The sequence below is a fragment of the Osmerus eperlanus genome, chromosome 15, assembly GCF_963692335.1.
Source record: "Osmerus eperlanus chromosome 15, fOsmEpe2.1, whole genome shotgun sequence".
NCBI classification, from domain to species: domain Eukaryota; kingdom Metazoa; phylum Chordata; class Actinopteri; order Osmeriformes; family Osmeridae; genus Osmerus; species Osmerus eperlanus.
Window position 1 is genome coordinate 9136528 of NC_085032.1, and position 17618 is coordinate 9154145.

Here is a 17618-nt window from a genome sequence, read left to right on the forward strand (position 1 = left end):
CGAACAGGGCTGTCTGTAGCCTACCACTCCAATCTCCCCTACCGGGTCCGTTCCCTAGCAACGAACAGTATTATGTCCAAGTCTAAAATATTTTACAACGTGCAAGAAAGAAAAGTTGGCAAGCAAGTGTTGTGTGGCTCCGCTAACAACAAAGTCTCTTTGGTGTCTAGACGTTGAAGAAAGGATGTGGCAATGGTCATGGTCAGTAGCTTCTGCTTCTAGCTAGTGCTTTTAATAATTGAATGGGCTTGAGCCAGCTTAATTAGGTATTTCAACTGTTTTCGTATTGTGTGTGTATGGTGTTTAAGATAATATTAAGTTTGTCTGTTTTACAAGGTCTGAAATCTTGAAAACTTGTCTTTATTTCTGTTGATTTTCGTTAAAACGTCACACAGTTTTGGAACATTCCATCTGAAGGACACGCTGCAAGCTCAGAAAAGCTGCTCGCAAACCTTGTTCGAATCTAGGCTAATAAATTCAAAATCTATTAAATAGGCAGATATAATATTTTAAATTGGCATGGTTATAAATACAATTTCGATGTAATTCTCTTGAGTTTGGCAAGAGGACATCTAAAATGTCAGGTTTTTATATAGGCTTCTGTACAAACATGTTTCTATGGACACGGAAAGCTAGTCACAGTGATTTACATTTTCTAATCTCTTCACATTGTTTATGTCAATGAATGGGCGAACCTTTTGTTAGTAGCATGCCCTTTACCGTTGGAACAATGAACTCTGGAGAAAAATAAAATACATTCTGAAGTCTAAAGGAAATATTCCAGTAATTTAGGATCCTATTCCTTTGGCAAATATTTTTTTTAAATGTTTTTTTTTGATGCTGCTGCATTTTGTTGTCCAAACAAAAGGTTTGTTATCTTAATTAAGAAGTGCAACAATGCATCTCTAATAATTGTTTTGCCTCTTGGACAGGAATTCTGTTGAAAGCCATCATTCTGATATATTCTGATTTTATGTTTCCCCAGATCCCCTAGACTATACACCCATGGGTGCATAACAATCTGCATGTCCCCAAACTACTGAAACAGAGTTAGGAGGGCAGGGCATGCAAGATGTCCAAACACAAAAAAGAAGGCACACACAAGGAGGAGGCCTTGATGCAGGTTCTGAGAACGGCCTCCCGTGCAGTTGGGGAGGAAACTGAAGAAGATTGTGAGAACAGCATGGAGAGCAGAACACCAGCTGTCAGCCCCCACCCCACTACAGGGGACACGGCGGGGGCAGTTGGGGAGGGTAGGCGCCCCCCAATCTCAATAAACGGGAACATGAGTTCAGGAGAGGGAAAAACTCCTGCAAAGAAGATGTGGAACAAGCTCAACACAGAAATGAAGAATAACATGGACAAGGTAAAAAAAAAATTAAGCTATGTTTATTTGGTCAAATAAGCTAAGTTTTTAACACAAATTCTAACTTCTCATGTAAATTTACTTTGTTGTGGATGGTTCCTAGCAAAAATAACCCATTCCAATATTGACTATTTGGCGGAGCCAGCACAGCCTTTGTAAATCATTATGCTATGTTTTGACCTTTCTCTCCATCTCTCCTGCTCCGTCTTTCCATCTCAGCTAAGACCCTCAGAATTCAAACCCTCCGTCCTCATCCATGGCCTTACACACTTACGTCATTTCTCCTGTGACAATCCAGTACAACAAATGACCTACGGAGAGGGTGCCTCTGGGTTCGTTAGCCTCCACAGAGGAGGCACGGTCTGCATGTACAACCCTAACGGATGCCTACGTTACCCCCCACCCTCCCCCATCTCCATCCCTTACAAGGGCCTGACGTCCACCCACGTGCCTGGGAACGTAGTGGGCTGGGGGCCCGGGGCCATCCTCACCCTGCTGGACAGTGACCTGCAGCCCCTGATGGAGGCTGTGGACCCCCTGGATGTGAGCGTGTGCCAGGTCACAGAGCAGAGCCTGGAGCTGGTGACGGCTGGGACGGGCAACGTGTGCGTGTGGGGCCTGACGCACATGGTGTGCAGAGTGAGGGTGGTGGAGGGTCTGGGACGCCACGCTGCGTTCAGTCTGCTGGCCCTGGCGGCCCCAGGCCCCGACACGCACCACCGGGCCTTCGTTGCGTACAGTAGAAGTGTGGTGGTGGTGGACCTCACAGCTGGAAGAGTCTTGGAACACAAGAGGAACCTGCATATGCGGTGTGTGGGAGTGTGTGTTTGTGTAGTATTTAGTGTGATCTATGTTTTTTTTGGTGCCGAGTGAAGCTATGTTTTGGGATGCTGTTTTTCAGGGATATCACTGCCTTGGTGTACTGTTGTCTTCTGGACCTTGTGGTCATCGCCTCCAAAGATAACTCCATCAGAGTGTGGGATCCCAATTGGGAGCTTCTCATGGCCTTTGTAGGACACACTGGTTAGATGACTGACTGCCCCACCACCTAATTCTATCTATGTATTCTATTGTCATCCTGTCTCATTTTGATCTCCTTGTTATTTTACGTGTTGTTATTATTGTCATGAAGTGTTCCTCACTTGACTTGATTGTCTATTTACATGTGTACAGATGTGGTGACCTCCATGATCTGGTGCCCTCAGTCTGGCCTGCTGCTGTCTGCCTCTCTGGACAAGACCCTGCGCTGCTGGAGCTTAGAGGAGGGGGACCAGGTCCAGAGTGTCTCCATCCAGGGAAATGACCCTCCTCTGGCCTTGGGGGGCCCCAGCAAGGGGGACACCTTCTACACATTCTCCCAGAAGGGAGTGGACTTCTGGGCCATGAGCACCCTCTACACCCCACACTGCCAGCTGGGGGGAGAGGCCAACGGGCCGGTTCGCCAGATCAAGGTCTCGTCCTTCCCCAAGCCCTACCCCACCCGGGTCCTCTGCGTCAGCGGCGACCGGGACGTCACCCTGGTGGCGGGGCAGACGGGGGCGGTCCTCACCTCCTTTCGGGCGGCGCGGAGGGTGAGGTGGGCCGACTACTGCCTGCCCAAGGAGACCCTGTTGGTGCTGACCGAGGCGGGGACGGTGATCTGCGCCAGCACGCTGACCAATCCAGCCACGCAGCTGGAGGAGTGGGAGGGGAGGGGCCAGGGGCCGTGGCACAGGGACGAGCAGGCGGATGGGGAGGGCGGTCAGGGCCTGGCGGGGCCGGGTCCTGCTTCCTGCCTGGTGCTGTACCACTGTGTGGCCGATGACCAGCGAGTCCTGAGTGAGTGGCGGAGCCTGCAGGAGAACAGAGGCCAGAAGCCTCACAACAAGAAGCATCTCCTCGACCCTAAGAACAAGTGAGGGAATCATTTGAATATGAATGAATATATCTTTAGTTTGCTAATGCATGGGATTCTGCTATGGAGTGTTTTTGCACCTCTACATACTAGCACCCAGCGATACATAGTCTGGTCAAAGTTAACCCCTAGGCTAACAAGATAAAGCATGTGCTTGCTGAGACAGGTTCCTGGTGATGCAGGGCCACAGTGGCGGCTGTGTGAGCGTGCTAACTCTAGAGTCCGGCCAGCTGCAGTACAGGACGCCCGCACACAACGGCCAGAAGATCACCTGCATCCAGGCAGACCCAGAGAACAGCTCCGTCGTCACCACAGGTAACCAACCCTGAGGCTCATTTGGATAGTGGGATTCTGATCACTGATGGATGGATGCATTTAGATTTGATTATGCATATTTGTTTTAAATACAGTGCAGGGACGATACTACTCATTATTCCCTTTTAGTTTTAGTTTCCCCTCATACAGACCAAAGGGACTGAAACAACCAATTCTTTTTCCATATTTAACAAAGAAATCTCTCTGATTGAAGATAGATTGAAGATGATCACTGTACCCCCTGCCCTTCACCCCTCTCCACACACACACACACACGTCTCCCCACACACACATACACACCCATCTCCACACACACACACACACACACATTTCCACACACACACACACCCCTCCCGCAGGAGAGGACAAGGCTGTGCTGGTGTGGAGGGTTTTCCCTTACGCCCAGGACTGCCTCTGTCTGCACCTGAACCTGTTCTGCATACAGTGCCCCCTCCACCTGGCCCTGCTGGGGCCCCTCCTGGCCCTGGCCTTCGAGCTGCCCGACTCTGCCACCTACAGCCTAGTGCAGTTCAACCTGCCCAACAAGAGCCGTCTGGACCACCCGCCCAGCGACGACCACAATGACTGTTTCACAGGTGGGATCCTGGGACATGTCTGTGATGAGCGACTGAATCATCAAACTCCCGAATCACATATGAGAGTCGGGAGTGTTGTGACTTTGAAGCTTGACGCCCTCTACTCGGTGTGTGCTCGCGCGCGCGCGCGCTTGTGCTTGTCCTCTCGTTCTCTCGCAGGGCTCTGTGTGTGCCCTCAGCTCCGGGTGTTCGCCTCCAGCAGTCGAGACGGCACCATTCGAATCTGGGATGAGGAAAACCGTCTCATTAGGTACCCCACTATCACCATCTCCATCCTTCTGTTCATGTTAACCGAAAGCAGTTCAAAAACCAAAGCAACAGCAGGGGGGTTGGTGTGTGTTTGAGCTGGAGTGTGGTGTCCCTCCAGGACCCTCCAGATGAATGTGGAGGCTGAGTGTCTGGCCTACTGTGAGGAGAGAGGAGACCTGCTCCTGGGCATAAGAGGCCATCTGTACCGGATCCCCTGCACCAAGCTCCTGCCTAACGACTCCCAGCTTCGGGTACAGTTCATTTAGTGTGAATTTACAGTGAATTCGGAGTTTAGTGAACCCCCTGTGAGGGGTGGGAAGATAGTTAGGGAGAAGGAGACAGAGATTGTGTCGGAGAAATAATAAGCTAAGTTTTTAACCAATATCAAAATGTAAAACAGCACGGAAACGGCAGCAAAGTATGACGCAAAGTGTTTATTCGAATCCATCACAAAAGAATGATTCCAACAAACATGAGTAGACCCCAGAGTCTGACTGGAATTTTTCTCCGGACATTCACTTATATATTTACCCCCCATTATTTTGTGATATTTTGTCATTGGTGCATTGTAGTTGGTCACTGATGCATTTATGTATTCACACCCGGTTGGTCAATTGTCACAGAATTTACATTGCCAGTACTTTTCGTCTATCTTCCCCTTCCAGGGCCCTTGTGAGGCCTTGTGGCCCAGCTGCACAGTGATACTGAGTTTAAGGACATAAATCTGTCCCCTGATGTCTGGCGCTTGTAGTTCTCAATATCTGGGCTTTGTAGTCCTTCATGGGAGAGGCCTACACACATACTTCTCTCTCTTGCACTCAAACTCTATCTATCTGGACTTCCACATTTTGGCCTTTATATCTTCTACGTTTTAGTGGTAATACTAATCAGTCAACAGCTTTGCATCTGGTTTTCAGTAATATAGCATATAAAAGTAATAAAGGTGATTAAGAGGTTCATTTTCAATCATATAATCCATAATCATTTCTCCATCTTCTTAATTTCAGCAGTGTGATGTTTTTTCCACAACAATTGGTTCCCAGAAATAGATAAGACAGCGTAAATATGATAGTAGAACTGCCTTTGACATTTGAATTAGTTTGTTATTTGATCTTTTCTTGTCCTCAGCTCCTTTGCACTGAGTGCACAGATCCTATTCCTGATGTACCCATCTCTCGTACCCTGAGTAAGGCCAATAAAAGCAAGTAAGTCCCTCTTGTCGTCCCTAACCCTCAAGAGGTAAACACACGGCACTAGAAACACTGCACTAAACACTGCACTTAAGGAGTCAATATCTGCACCATCAGGACTGAGCAGCCTGACATTCCAGAGAAGCGCAAGAAAGACCAGACTGGAGATCCAGTAAGTAGATTTGGGGGTAGGGGTGGCGGAACAGGGGGAACAAGACAGAGAGAGAAACATAGAAAGTGTAAGAGTGAAAATAGTGCATTCCACTTTGTCTCCTGTTCTCATAGGAGTATGAGGCCCTTCTGGCTAGGAAGAACGACCTGGCCTCCCTCCAGCAGGGGGCTATACAGAGCAGGAAGAAGAAATATCGTCCCACAAACCGCACCAGGAAAGAAGCTTTTGACCGCTACATGAGCATCATCTACAGCCAGCCTGTCAATATCAAGGTGTCCACTCTCAGCAGACACATACCACGCATACCTCTTGATAGTATGTTCACAGTCCTGAATCATAATAGAACTCTGTGGTATGCCTACCTTCAAAAGGCATCTGTAATACTTCTGTGTTCAGTAGCCAGTCCAGCAATGTCAGTTGCCCTACTTAGAGGTCTTTGTTCTGGTTTCAGATCGGGAAAGAGGACATGTTCGACCTGCAAGCCATCCTGTTTCCTCCTAAGCCGCCTGTATGCCAGCCTTTTACATCTCCCAGCGTCAAAGAGGGCTTCTTCCCCGGCCCCCGCCTGGCCACGCCCCTGGATAAGGACGTCCCCAAGGTGCGATGTCACCAGCACAGCCGGCATGTCTCTGTGCACACATAGTTCTTAAGGTCATTATGCTTTTGTGCCTTGTGAAGCTATTCCTCTTCCACTCACTCCCTCTCTTGCTGCCCCCTCTCTCACTCCTTCTCTCTCTCTTGCTCTCTTGCACTCCCCTCTGTCACGCTCTGTCTCCGTCTCTCTCTTTTCCAGGAGCTGGGGGCAGAGCCGGCCCCTGCCCAGACCAACGCCACAGGGTTCATCCCTAACTCGGTGCTGGCGGGCAAGCTGTGGCCACACGCGGTGGTGGAGGATGTCATTCCCTGGACAGCCTACAGAATGAGGCAAGATCTGCTCCACCAGGTGAGAGGATGTGGCCTCAATATGTCGGCCACCTTGGGATGTTGCTAGATTGAATGTGGGACTCGGTTTCATTTTCTTACAGAGTGATGAAGAGGTGGAGTTTCCTGTGGATGACTATGACCTGGACTTGGACTCCCCCATGCGGCTCGTAGAGACTCCCCCCGAAGATGAAATCCTCCCTCCCCCTCCCGTCAAAAAGGTGTCCTCCACACCGATGGTAAGTGGCGCTTGAGAGATTATCAAGGCTGGTTTAGAAATGTATACTTTATGAAAGTACTATTCCCAGCGTATTTTTCATGCCTAAGATAAAGTAGGTATGTAGCACTGCAAAAGCCACTCATTTTTGAAAACTGAAGGTTGGCAAATGCAAAATAAAACAGTTTTCCTATTTCTTTGTTTCGGGGGGACAGGACAACAATCTGGTGGGACATTGTCCGCCCCAGCTCCCTCCTAAACCCAGCCCTGCCCCACCGCCGGCTCCACGCAAAGTTCCAACGCCCCCTCCCCCTCTTCCCCCCACAACTCCATCACAGCCAATTCCTGAGTTCCTCCACCCATTTTTTGAGGAGGACTGGTTCCATGGCATTTACCCAGACCACAAGGTAGACCTTTAAAAGTATTTCAATCTGATTAAAACAATGCTCTTATTCGTCTTGTTAAAAACATGCGTCTGTGCGCAGTGTGTTCCGCCATCTCTGTGTCCAGATGTCTTCGCCATGCAGATGTTGGACTACATGCAGAAATGCAAAGGACAGACCAAGATGAGAGTTTTGAAGGCACTGGTCATGCTGCATAGACAGTGTACACTAAACAACTTGGACAGACTCATAAAGGGCCTGGTGGACTATCTGCGTAAAATCACTTTAGCCAAAATGGTACATGGTTCTCTTAATAACTATTTTCAATTTAACTGTTTTGTTTCTGTTTTTCTCTAAACTTGGATGTGCATGCGTGTTTATGTGTGTGTTTCAGTCAGGTGACGAGCAACAAGTGATCAGTGAAATCCTTAATGTGTTGGTTTGTCTGGGTCCTGAGAGCTGTGACGTCATTACGGAGATACTCGTTCTGTTAGCCAATAAGGAACTGGGTCTCCAGTGAGTCTTTCTTTGTGTGTATGTGTGCACATGCAGCCTATCCTGTAGACACTGCAGTGAATGAAGGGGAATCCCGCTTCTTGTGGTCTGTTAACAGGAACACAGTGCAGTGTCTGCTGAAGGTCATGGGGGTGGAGGAGGCCGACCGCTGGCTAAAGCCTGAGATGGAGGGTTTGAACGCCGTGCTCCAGGTCAAACCCCACCCAGGTGAGGCCCTGCGTAAGATGCTCACCGATTGGCTGGAGACCTGGACCGCTAAATGGAAGGTAACAATGAGATGGGATTATGTTGGTTATTCCTTGCCCTTCTACAAACTCTCTCACAGCATCTTGTCTTCATCAAATGTAATGATTTGGAAAAAATGTGGGGGTTTGTATATAAAGTTGTCCACACGGCAGCCTACACACATTTAAAAAAAGAATTCCATAAAAGAGGAGAGCAGGTGTAGGGGGAAATGAGAGGTCTGCCCTCTTAGGCCCAGCGGTGTACCGGTGTCTGCTGCGCCCAGTGTCCTTTCCCTCCGACCCTAACGCCTCGAAATAGGAGCACATGAGAGCCTGTTGGGGTGTTGATGACTGCCAAGGCCAACAGATCCCCCAACTCAGCATGTTCTGGCCTGTCAAGGCTCTAAGCAAGTCTCCTTCTCCTACCCTTCTCTCCTCTCTCCTCCTCCCCCGCCCGCCCGTCCGTCCGTCTCTCATGTCTTCAGGAGAACAAGGCTCCGCTCATGAAGAGCACGGAAACAGCGCTCCCCGTCAGACACGTTGACGTGCTTAACTTCTTCGGCTGGGTCGAGAAGGAGAGACGCAAGGCCCCGCCGCCTCCGATGGGGAACAAGGACACCGTGCTCATGCCACCATACCGCAGGTAAACAGCAACATTCCATCCTCTCTTCGAGAATGATCGAATCCCGCCGCTGTTCAGCCTCAGTGTTATTTTGGGTGTTTGTTCTTTATAGCTCTCAGCCAATTCTTCGCCTCGGAGAGACGCGCAGCATGACCAGGTCTCGCAGGACAACAGGTAGGTCATGAAGTGCCATTGACCACCACACGTTATGCAGAAGTCAATGACTGTAATGGGACATCTCCCCCTGGTGTCCTCTCCCTCCAGACATCATCCTGCCGCCCCTCTCCCAGCGGCCCCTCCTGCTGGGCTTCCCTCCCTTCCTCACGCTGCCCCTACCAAGGATCAGCCTCTTCCCCTTCCCCGTGGACGAGCACTGCCTGAAGGCCTCGCCCAGACGCTACTTCGTCCCAGAGCACTCTTTGGTGCATTACTATAGATAATACAGCACCCAAGGTAGCTCGATGACCCCCAAACCCAACAAAGACCTGTCCCAACAAAAAGAGAGACTGAGGAGAGATGCCAGTGCAAATTAAAACTGACCTTGTACAGACCTTTTTATTGAATGGAAAAACAAAAAACGAGTTAATTAGTTAAACATTAATTATACTTAGTAAAAATGTTTTGTGCTTTGTACAATTTGGACATACAGCAGCCACATATATTGCAGCCTGGAAAAGATAATGTTACTAATAATTAAAAATGTTTTAAAGACAATTTAATGAAAATGCAGTTGGAATAACTAAGGAAACTTATGACGCACAAGTAAAAAGTCATTAAATAGGCCTACCTCAAACATAAATCATATCAGTACATTCACTGCAACAAATCTACTCTTGCCCCTTCCACCAACTGGTTAAGTGCTCTATTTAACATTTGTTCCAGATTTTTCCATCTGAAAGATCATTTTACCTATGAAACATCCCTCAAGCGCACTAGCAAAACCAGCTGCTGTCACTAACAGAGTTAGAACTCGTCCCTAATGGCAGGTCACATGTTTGAACAGTTTGACACATGCAGAGTAACCGGGTTTGCGAGGTGTTCCTCCTGACATTTATTTGGACTGGTGCCACGGGTAGATGAGTGCTGGTGATGGGCGCAAAAGCACGTAGGGGTGTAGAAAGTGTAACCCTAACCCATCGGAGGCCTGATGCTGTCTCCATCCCAACTATGTTTCCCCTATGTGTATTCATAGAGAATATCCAATAACTTGCTCCTTGCATCTGGAACCAACCGGTTCCTTATACGCTATTGCTGCAATTATTCTCAAAGTAAACAAGTAAGTTGGTTGGTTGGTATTATGCACCGCTTGAGACTTGGTTTTTTTTCTGTTATTGCTGATTGTTCTGGTCCAGTCAAATTATCTTTTCAACAGTAGGCTTAAATCACAAGGATTGAATACCAACCAAATGAGATTGAGATTCACTCCAATCTGAGCTAAACCATCTTGCTCAAATAGCTAAATAGAGGAAACGGACATACTGAAAGAGTATTTGGGTTGAATAATATATAGTGAGGCCCTTGCGCTGCAACAGGAGGGAAGGCGGTTATAACCGGTTAGATCCTCCCATGACGTCCCCCTAATCCACCAAGTCTTTGTCATAGTTCAGCAGGTCGCAGGTGAGCAAGAGGTCTGAGCGCCCGCTCTCCGTCAGCATGTTCTCAAGCCGCAGGCTGGTGGCCTCGTGCACCTCCATCATCTCCTCCAGGGGCCAGTCCAGCAGCTGGGCACTGGATGGCAGGGCAGGAAGCCCTGGCTGGTAGTCCTCCAGGGGGTTGGGGTAGAGGAGCTGCTTAAGGGAGGGCAACCGGATGGCCGTCCTCACCAGCTCCAGCAGCCCCATCAGGGACAGCGGGTTCAAGGCCAGCCCCAGGCTCCGAAGGGCCCTGCAGCAGCCCATGGAGGGCAGCAGCGCCCCCAGCAGGCCGTCGTTGAGGCCGCAGCCGCTCAGGCAGAGGTGCAGCAGGCCCCCGGAGGCCTGGGAGAGGAGGCGGCGCAGCGAGGGAAGAGTGCTCTCGTCCAGACGGTTCTCGCTGAGGTCCAGCTGCTGCAGCGTGGCAGCGTGAGGGCTGCAGGACAGATAGGAGAGGTCGGCCGGGGTCAGGCTCAAGTAGGGCAGCTCCAACACTTCCAGAGGGTGGGAGAGAGAGCTGCACCAGACAGGGCAGTGGAATCAAACACAGTCAGTTAGTATCATAGTCAGCGTTTACATCTCGGCTCTTTGACAGTAGGCCTAAGCTCTCTATCAATGGCCTACCTTAGAAGCATGCGTAGGTGTCCAGGCAGCCGTAGGGCGGTGAGGCTGAGGCGGCGAAGTTGCCCCAGCTGCCCCAGACCGTCAGACATGTCTCTCAGCGCACCCTCCTGGCCGGCTAAGTCCCTACGTACATCCAGGTTGCAGTAATGCAGGCGGAGGGAGGTGAGCAAGGAGAAGGTGGAGAGCTGAGGCAGCAGCAGGGCCAGGCCTGCCACACCCAGGCAGCTGTAGCGGATGTCCACACCCAGGACACCCTGGCTGGGCAGCAGGTCTAGCAGGGTGCCGATGCTGGACACGGAGAGCTCCTCCACGCGGAGGTAGCGGCACTGCAGCTTGAGGGGTCCGGCCGTGCCCAGCGCCATGCGCACACGCTCCCAGGAACGGGCGTTGATGAAGAGGTCGGCACGGACTCTCACCAACACCTCACAGTCTGGCTCCGAGTCTTCAGTCTCCACAGCTTTGCCGCCCGTCATCCGTTTCCTCTCCATCTCCATCCTCCTCCTCACCCCCGTCGTCCGCTCCTCCTCCCTTTGACTCGTTCCTGTGTCCGACCCCTCCTGCACGTTTCTCACCCATTCCCCCGGCCCACCTTCCTCACCTGGTTCCTCTTCCTTCTCCTCTCCAACCCGCTTTCCCCAGCCCCTTTCTCGTTTCACCACATCCTTCTCCCTCTCCATAGTCAGGACTCTTTTTCGCTCCCGTTCCCCCTCTTTCCGGTGAGCTCTCTGAGCCCCAGCCCTGGCTTGCACTGCCATGGTGCAGAGAGCCACCGTGAGGGACCAACCACCCATGGGGTCTCCCACTCCCCCTTCCTCACACTGCAGCCCACAGAGGTCCAGGGCCTGCAGATCACACCTACACGGCAACAAAACATACAGAGGTTGTTGTATACTCATTTCACTATTGGTACAACAACGAATACATATGAAACATAAGACCTGGGAACACGTGGGCATGTATTTAGTTAGTAAATTTATGATTGAGGATTACAATAATATGCATGCAACACAATGGGGTGACAGTATCTCAAAAGGGACTAACTTAAACGTTGATCGTCTTAGATTAGGAAATGGGTTTAACAAAATTGATTAATTATATAGGTAAAAACAAACAGCATTAGATATGATTAACTGTTGAAATAGGCAATGATGGATTAGGTAGATAGTCTACGACAGGCTGTGTAAAATGTTTTACGCTATCCATGATAAAGCAAAATTCAACTGGAGTTGTGAGCAGACCAAAATAAACGATGGCTTCAGGTTGAGCAACCTACCTCTTGTCTGAAAGTCCCCGAACAACCGCGAGCAGCAGAGCTTGGACGCAAAGCCGATTTGGGGGACTCTGTCCTGCCTTCTTCCGCCCACCGACTCGTAGAGTTCGTTCGGGCCATCGCTGTACCAGTTCACCGACTGCGAGCGGGCGGCAGTTAGTGAATGCAGCATCCAGTAACGGTCCATACAATTCCCTGGGCACACAGTTGAGCCAAGACGCAGAAGAACTGTGATCCCTCACTACCTCCTTGGCACAAAGATTCACCAATGAGGGCACCATAGCGACACGACGAAGATAAAACTACCCGAGATGTTGCACCGATTAATTAACCAAAACACATTTCACAAAGACTAAGTAGACGTGTTTCCTGTCGTACTTTTTCTAATTCACGTACTTTTTACTAACACACATTTCTGCCACAGATGCGAAGGTTGCAAACGTTTGATACCTCTTGATACTGACACCAATTCGAAATGGCTACTAATAAACTAAAAAAAGATATTATAGGCACAGCCGATATGTATAATAAACGTCCAGAAACAATTTCACGATGACTGCAAATATCTACCAGGTCAAATAGATAATGTTGCTTCTCATCATGTAAGCTAGCTAACTAGACAGCCCGTCTACGAGCCCCAAATCCAAAGCAGAGCCTGTTTTCTCTGTCCAAAGTTTATTATGATGGTGCGTGCAGATGACGTATTATATATGCGACAAATGACCTGACATAATTACATAGTGCAAGATTTCTATACTCTGATACAATCTAGGGGACTGGGACAAATTGTTTTATGATGTATCTACATTAGACCATCTGATAAGATCAGTTAAAGTTACGAATAAAATAACTTTTGGGGAAAATTGAATATTACACTTTTTAGGCTACGTATAGCAAATTACGTATTTTTTAATATATATATCTATATATAAAAAAATATTCTGACAACTTTATCGTCTGATCTTGCCGGGCATAGGTTTACAATATTTTGTTGTTTTGGTGTTCATTTATGATATCCAAACCATGGAATAAATGACTATTTAATAGTATAATCATCATTTATTCCTCTTTGAAGTCATAGTCATTGTGCTTATCTTCTCCACACCACCACCGTTTAATAGCAGTACTGTACTAACGTGTCTCTTTTCTTTTGCGAAAGAGCAGATGGAAAACATCCCTTAGAAGTTCATTCATCAAGCACTGTCGACACGGGCCCAGTTTAGTTTCTATCCCCTGGTGTAAACAACTGTGGTGATACCACTCAGCTACTTTACCCAAGAGTAGACGAGATAGACTAGAGATGTTTTCCATATAAAATACTAATATGTTATATTTCTTCTAAACAAAATGTACAGAAATGAAATAAAATTCAACATTTGAAAATTAACTTAATTATTTTACTTGTTTAGTCTTTTTGATCATTTTTGACCTTTGCAAATGAAACTGAAAGTGCCTACGTAATAAAATAGACGGTGAAAAGTTGGCCTAGAGTGAACAACAAAACCGGCTAACACAGGTTTGGAAAATGTTTCTTATTCTGCGACAATCTATTGTAGTCTTACAATGGTTTAAGATAGTTAAGGAGTTAGCACTTTGTGTGGTGGATATTGTATCGTCTTTCTCTGAAATGCGTATGGATTATTAGACTAGCTACAGTCTATGATGTGGACCGTGATTTGATGGCCATTGACTATCCTGATATAAATAAAGGTTATTGGCACAAAGGGACAGATAAAATAAAAACGTAACTGATATTTACTTAGTGTGCAAGCTCATGGTAATCGCTTGGTCGTGTTTATGCATGAGTGGGATTTGTCCGTGATGGAATGTTGTAGGCCTGGCAATCCATCTTCGTTGATAGGAACAGCCCTGATTGTGCAACACAATGAACGGTCTGCAGCCTTTTTGTAGGCTACTTGAGAAGGAGATGAAAAGGGTAACAGTGGTATTATTATTATTATTTCTTGATTCTGGACACAAAAAACGGTCCATAGCACAAAACAAAGCAAACGACAGACAAATACAAGATAAAACACATAAAGTAGACTATACAAAAGTCCTGTCCATGTCAATCACTTCACTTTGTTAATCCCCATGCAAGGAAATTGAAACGGCTGAGTTGTGCTATAAAATATCAGGGCAATGTTTAACAGTCTGCTTACTATGCAGGTCAGGAATACCATTCTCAATTTGCGACATGGCCTTGTCCACATTAAGAATCATTGTGTTTGGTGAGGAATGGACCGGTAAAAGTTCTGTGGGCAACATCATCCTGGGCAAGAAGACATTTGATGTGAACGCTGGCACACAGTGGAACAGCCTTGGCACGGGTGAGGTGCATAACAAAAGTGTTGTGGTGGTGGACAGCCCAGGCTGGGACCCTTTCTGCTCGGAGGCGACCCCCCTCAGGGTCCTGGCAGACGCCTGTCACAGTCTGGGTCAGTGTGGCCCGGACGCAGAACCCCATGCCCTCCTCCTGACCATCCCTGTGTCTATGGACCCAGAGTGGAACCAGCGTATTGCTCGACGACTCGAGCGTCTTTTCAGTCCAAGAATTTGGAGACAGACCATACTGCTGTTCACCAGGCCCAGTTGTCTCAATGGGAGAAGCATTGAATACCATCTTGAGCACACTGGAAGGGCTTTCCTGGGCCTCCTGGAGAGATGTGGGAACAGGTACCACACCTTAAACACTTGTACTGAAGACCATAAAGAGGTCACCTTGCTCCTGGAGAAGATAGAGAAGATGGTGGAAGAGAATTGCGGAGAATGCCTCAACAACAAGAACGTAGTCTTGGAAATGATAGAGCAATATGACGTGAGGATGGAACAACTGGCGATGTCCTGCAACCAACCCAATGCCCAGTTGGAGCAGATTCTTAAGGAACAAGAGGAAATGAAACTCCACATTTGCCTCAGAAAAAAATATGACTTTATAAACATGGTTTCCAAAGAAGAATCTGCCTTTGTTGAGCATGAAGGAGGTGAAGTAGTGGAAGAGCAGAGATATCAGGAGGAGGACATCATGTGTGTGCCAGAGTTGTCAGAGTTGTCAGAATACGTGGGAGACAAGGTACCCCAACAGCCTGCACTGAGTTTGGTCTCCACCGAGTGGAACGGCACAACTGGTAAGCAACTCTATTTTAGTCACGGAAGTTCTTGAAATTCAATTAAACGTCACGTTGTGTGGTCTATTGTATTATACCACATAACCCATGTATGCATCAAAAATTGCCAACATTGTAATTCCATCTCAATTTTGTCCTGTGACCCTAGAAGTGCAGAAAGTCAAAGGATCTGGGTTTGGTGTGACCAGACCTGGGCCCCCCAAAGAGAGTATGGAGATAACTCTGTTTATAAACGTGGACATGGAGGTTAAGAATGTCAGGATCTCTGTTTTGCTCCTCACCTTGGTGAAACGTCATCATGGATCCAAGTTACACTGGGAAATTATATGGACATTTGCCTGGTGGCAGATGGTTGTGGTGAACAGATTCAAAGAAATATCAGGTATCCAGAGAAAGGCAATCTTGCCAGGGGCAGCAGAGCCACCCTGGGTCTATATGGTAGATGGTCGAAAGAAAGAAGCTCCACCTGCCAGTGTGAAGAGTTGTGATTCGCTGCCTGAGATAAAGAGGGGAAATAAGAACCGAAAAGAAAAAGGCGAGGAGAGGAGGCCTGATAAACGACAACGATCCAGCAGCTTGCAGAGGGACTATCATTTTGTCAAGGACCTGGAAGATGGTGGGAAAAAATGGAAGCGAGAAGGACTCAAGCGTTTGGAAAGCTGTGAAAGAATGATCACGTTTGGTAGTGAGTGAATATTGAATTTGGTTTTCAGGAAGTAAATAATTAATTGTTGGAGTCACTAAGACCCTGCTTCAAGAGTTCACGGTCATGTTGTCTTTCAGAGCCGGACCATTCTACAGGCCCAGAGAGAGGACGAAAGTCCAAGATCCAAGATCCAGTACCAAGATCAAGGTCACGTCACCAGGTCAGTGTAAAATGTGAATGTTAAGAGTAGTCACAATTGTTCTCTCTTTGTACATTTTTACATCTTTGTTTAAATTACCTGTCTGTTTAACACAAATAGTCATTTCAACAATGCAGTGTTCATAATCAACTTATCACTGTTTATCATTTTATATTTTATTTTTCTCATCTTCATCCATGATGACAAATAAGAACTGTCCACCTTGGATTCAACCAAACACCAGCTGTCAACATGCCTAGTATGATTACTAAATGCTTCCATATGCTGCCATCTAGTGGAGGGTTTTTAGTTACGTGTGAATTTAGATATTTACATGTTTTTTTTCTTTTACATTTAGTCATTTAGCAGATGCTCTTATCCAGAGCAATTTACAGCGACTTTTATCTCTCATTAACAATTTCAGATATTTATATATATATACTACAATGCAAATGAAGTTGAAGTGCCTTGCAAATGTATTCAGATCCCAACAAAATAGCTGCTAAATTATTTTTTTTTAAACTGTATTTCCACCCGGTGTAACAGGCCAAATTAACCCCCACCCAGATTAAACCTGGGTATACTTTGGCCCAGGCCAGAGTATACCCCGGGGATAAACTGTCCTCGGCCAAACTATACCCGAGGGTTTAAAATAGCCTAGGCCATACTATACCCCTCCAGGCCAGAGTATACCCCAGGGGATAAACTGTCTTAGGCCAGAAAGGAAGAAGAAGAGAAACATGCCAAAGAGAAAGGTATGCAATTTTAATTGTATTGTATTTGCATATTCTATTTTGATTATTTAATACGGGTAAAATATTTTACAATATATCATTTTACAGAACAACAGAACAAGCACTTTATCTTGAAAACAAGCATGATCATTTTGATGTTGTTATCAGTGTTTAACTTAACTTGACTTGCTAGTTTTTCAGGACATTGACTTTTATTATATTCTGTTACAATTGCATTATTTACATTTACATTTAGTCATTTAGCAGACGCTCTTATCCAGAGCGACTTACAGTAAGTTCAGGGACATTCCCCTGAGGCAAGTAGGGTGAAGTGCCTTGCCCAAGGACACAACGTCCTTTTGCACGGCCGGGAACTGGCAACCTTCAGATTACTAGCCAGATTCCCTAACCGCTCAGCCACCTGACTCCCAGCATTATGTTTTGGGTATGTGCTTTTATTTTAATGTGTAACACTACTGAGAAGTGTGGTAGTAATCTTTGATCTTTGTGGATGTTTTGATGTTATCAGTGTTTAACTTTGAACATTTATTTTGTAGCAAGGATTTGCTAGTCTTAGAAGTTGAAGTTTCAGGAAGTAGTAATCTGTGATCTTTGTTGAAGTCTAATAGTTTTTCTGGTTGAAGTAATAAAAGTCTATGTTTTAGAGTTTTAATGCATTTGCGTGTCTATACTATGTAGAGAGTACTATAGACAAAAGTAA

General features: G+C 47.0%; 3 protein-coding genes across 5 annotated transcripts; 2 read left to right on the forward strand and 1 right to left on the reverse strand.

Annotated features, from left to right (window-relative positions):
- The first annotated feature begins 60 nt into the window (after nt 1–60).
- wdr97 (WD repeat domain 97) lies at nt 61–9592 on the forward strand. The gene is made up of 22 exons (XM_062480039.1): nt 61–201; nt 986–1366; nt 1586–2175; nt 2268–2389; nt 2540–3260; nt 3427–3575; nt 3935–4171; nt 4331–4421; nt 4539–4671; nt 5549–5625; nt 5728–5782; nt 5896–6054; nt 6234–6380; nt 6576–6725; nt 6808–6942; nt 7136–7327; nt 7406–7600; nt 7698–7819; nt 7917–8085; nt 8529–8686; nt 8778–8839; nt 8930–9592. The coding sequence occupies exons 2-22, from the start codon at nt 1073–1075 to the stop codon at nt 9103–9105; spliced, it is 4134 nt and encodes a 1377-aa protein (XP_062336023.1). The 5' UTR covers nt 61–201; nt 986–1072; the 3' UTR covers nt 9106–9592.
- Nucleotides 9189–12834, reverse strand: si:ch73-174h16.4 (leucine-rich repeat-containing protein 14). 3 transcript variants are annotated; one of them, XM_062480048.1, is made up of 4 exons: nt 12761–12834; nt 12194–12385; nt 10921–11775; nt 9189–10813 (listed from the first exon to the last, which is right to left on the reverse strand). In XM_062480048.1, the coding sequence occupies exons 1-4, from the start codon at nt 12790–12792 to the stop codon at nt 10243–10245; spliced, it is 1650 nt and encodes a 549-aa protein (XP_062336032.1). In that variant the 5' UTR covers nt 12793–12834; the 3' UTR covers nt 9189–10242. The 3 variants fall into 3 exon arrangements, with proteins under 3 accessions (XP_062336032.1, XP_062336033.1, XP_062336031.1); XM_062480049.1 differs by having other exon boundaries at nt 12587–12829; XM_062480047.1 differs by having other exon boundaries at nt 12194–12829.
- A 769-nt stretch (nt 12835–13603) lies between these two features.
- Nucleotides 13604–17561, forward strand: LOC134035274 (uncharacterized). Its single transcript, XM_062480255.1, has 5 exons — nt 13604–13706; nt 14360–15318; nt 15467–16003; nt 16102–16184; nt 16376–17561. The coding sequence occupies exons 2-5, from the start codon at nt 14388–14390 to the stop codon at nt 16421–16423; spliced, it is 1599 nt and encodes a 532-aa protein (XP_062336239.1). The 5' UTR covers nt 13604–13706; nt 14360–14387; the 3' UTR covers nt 16424–17561.
- Nucleotides 17562–17618: the final 57 nt, after the last annotated feature.

Excerpts from the sequence above, each read along its gene's own strand:
- wdr97 (XM_062480039.1), top strand. The coding sequence starts at position 1,073 with ATGTCCAAACACAAAAAAGAAGGCACACACAAGGAGGAGGCCTTGATG. Across the intron at positions 6,055-6,233 it reads GCCAGCCTGTCAATATCAAG|ATCGGGAAAGAGGACATGTT; the intron begins GTGTCCACTCTC and ends TTCTGGTTTCAG. Across the intron at positions 6,726-6,807 it reads GGCAAGATCTGCTCCACCAG|AGTGATGAAGAGGTGGAGTT; the intron begins GTGAGAGGATGT and ends ATTTTCTTACAG.
- si:ch73-174h16.4 (XM_062480047.1), bottom strand. The coding sequence starts at position 12,471 with ATGGTGCCCTCATTGGTGAATCTTTGTGCCAAGGAGGTAGTGAGGGAT. Across the intron at positions 11,776-12,193 it reads CGGGGACTTTCAGACAAGAG|GTGTGATCTGCAGGCCCTGG; the intron begins GTAGGTTGCTCA and ends GTTGCCGTGTAG. Across the intron at positions 10,814-10,920 it reads CACCTACGCATGCTTCTAAG|CTCTCTCTCCCACCCTCTGG; the intron begins GTAGGCCATTGA and ends TGTCTGGTGCAG.
- LOC134035274 (XM_062480255.1), top strand. The coding sequence starts at position 14,388 with ATGGCCTTGTCCACATTAAGAATCATTGTGTTTGGTGAGGAATGGACC. Across the intron at positions 16,004-16,101 it reads AAGAATGATCACGTTTGGTA|AGCCGGACCATTCTACAGGC; the intron begins GTGAGTGAATAT and ends GTTGTCTTTCAG. Across the intron at positions 16,185-16,375 it reads GATCAAGGTCACGTCACCAG|AACTGTCCACCTTGGATTCA; the intron begins GTCAGTGTAAAA and ends ATGACAAATAAG.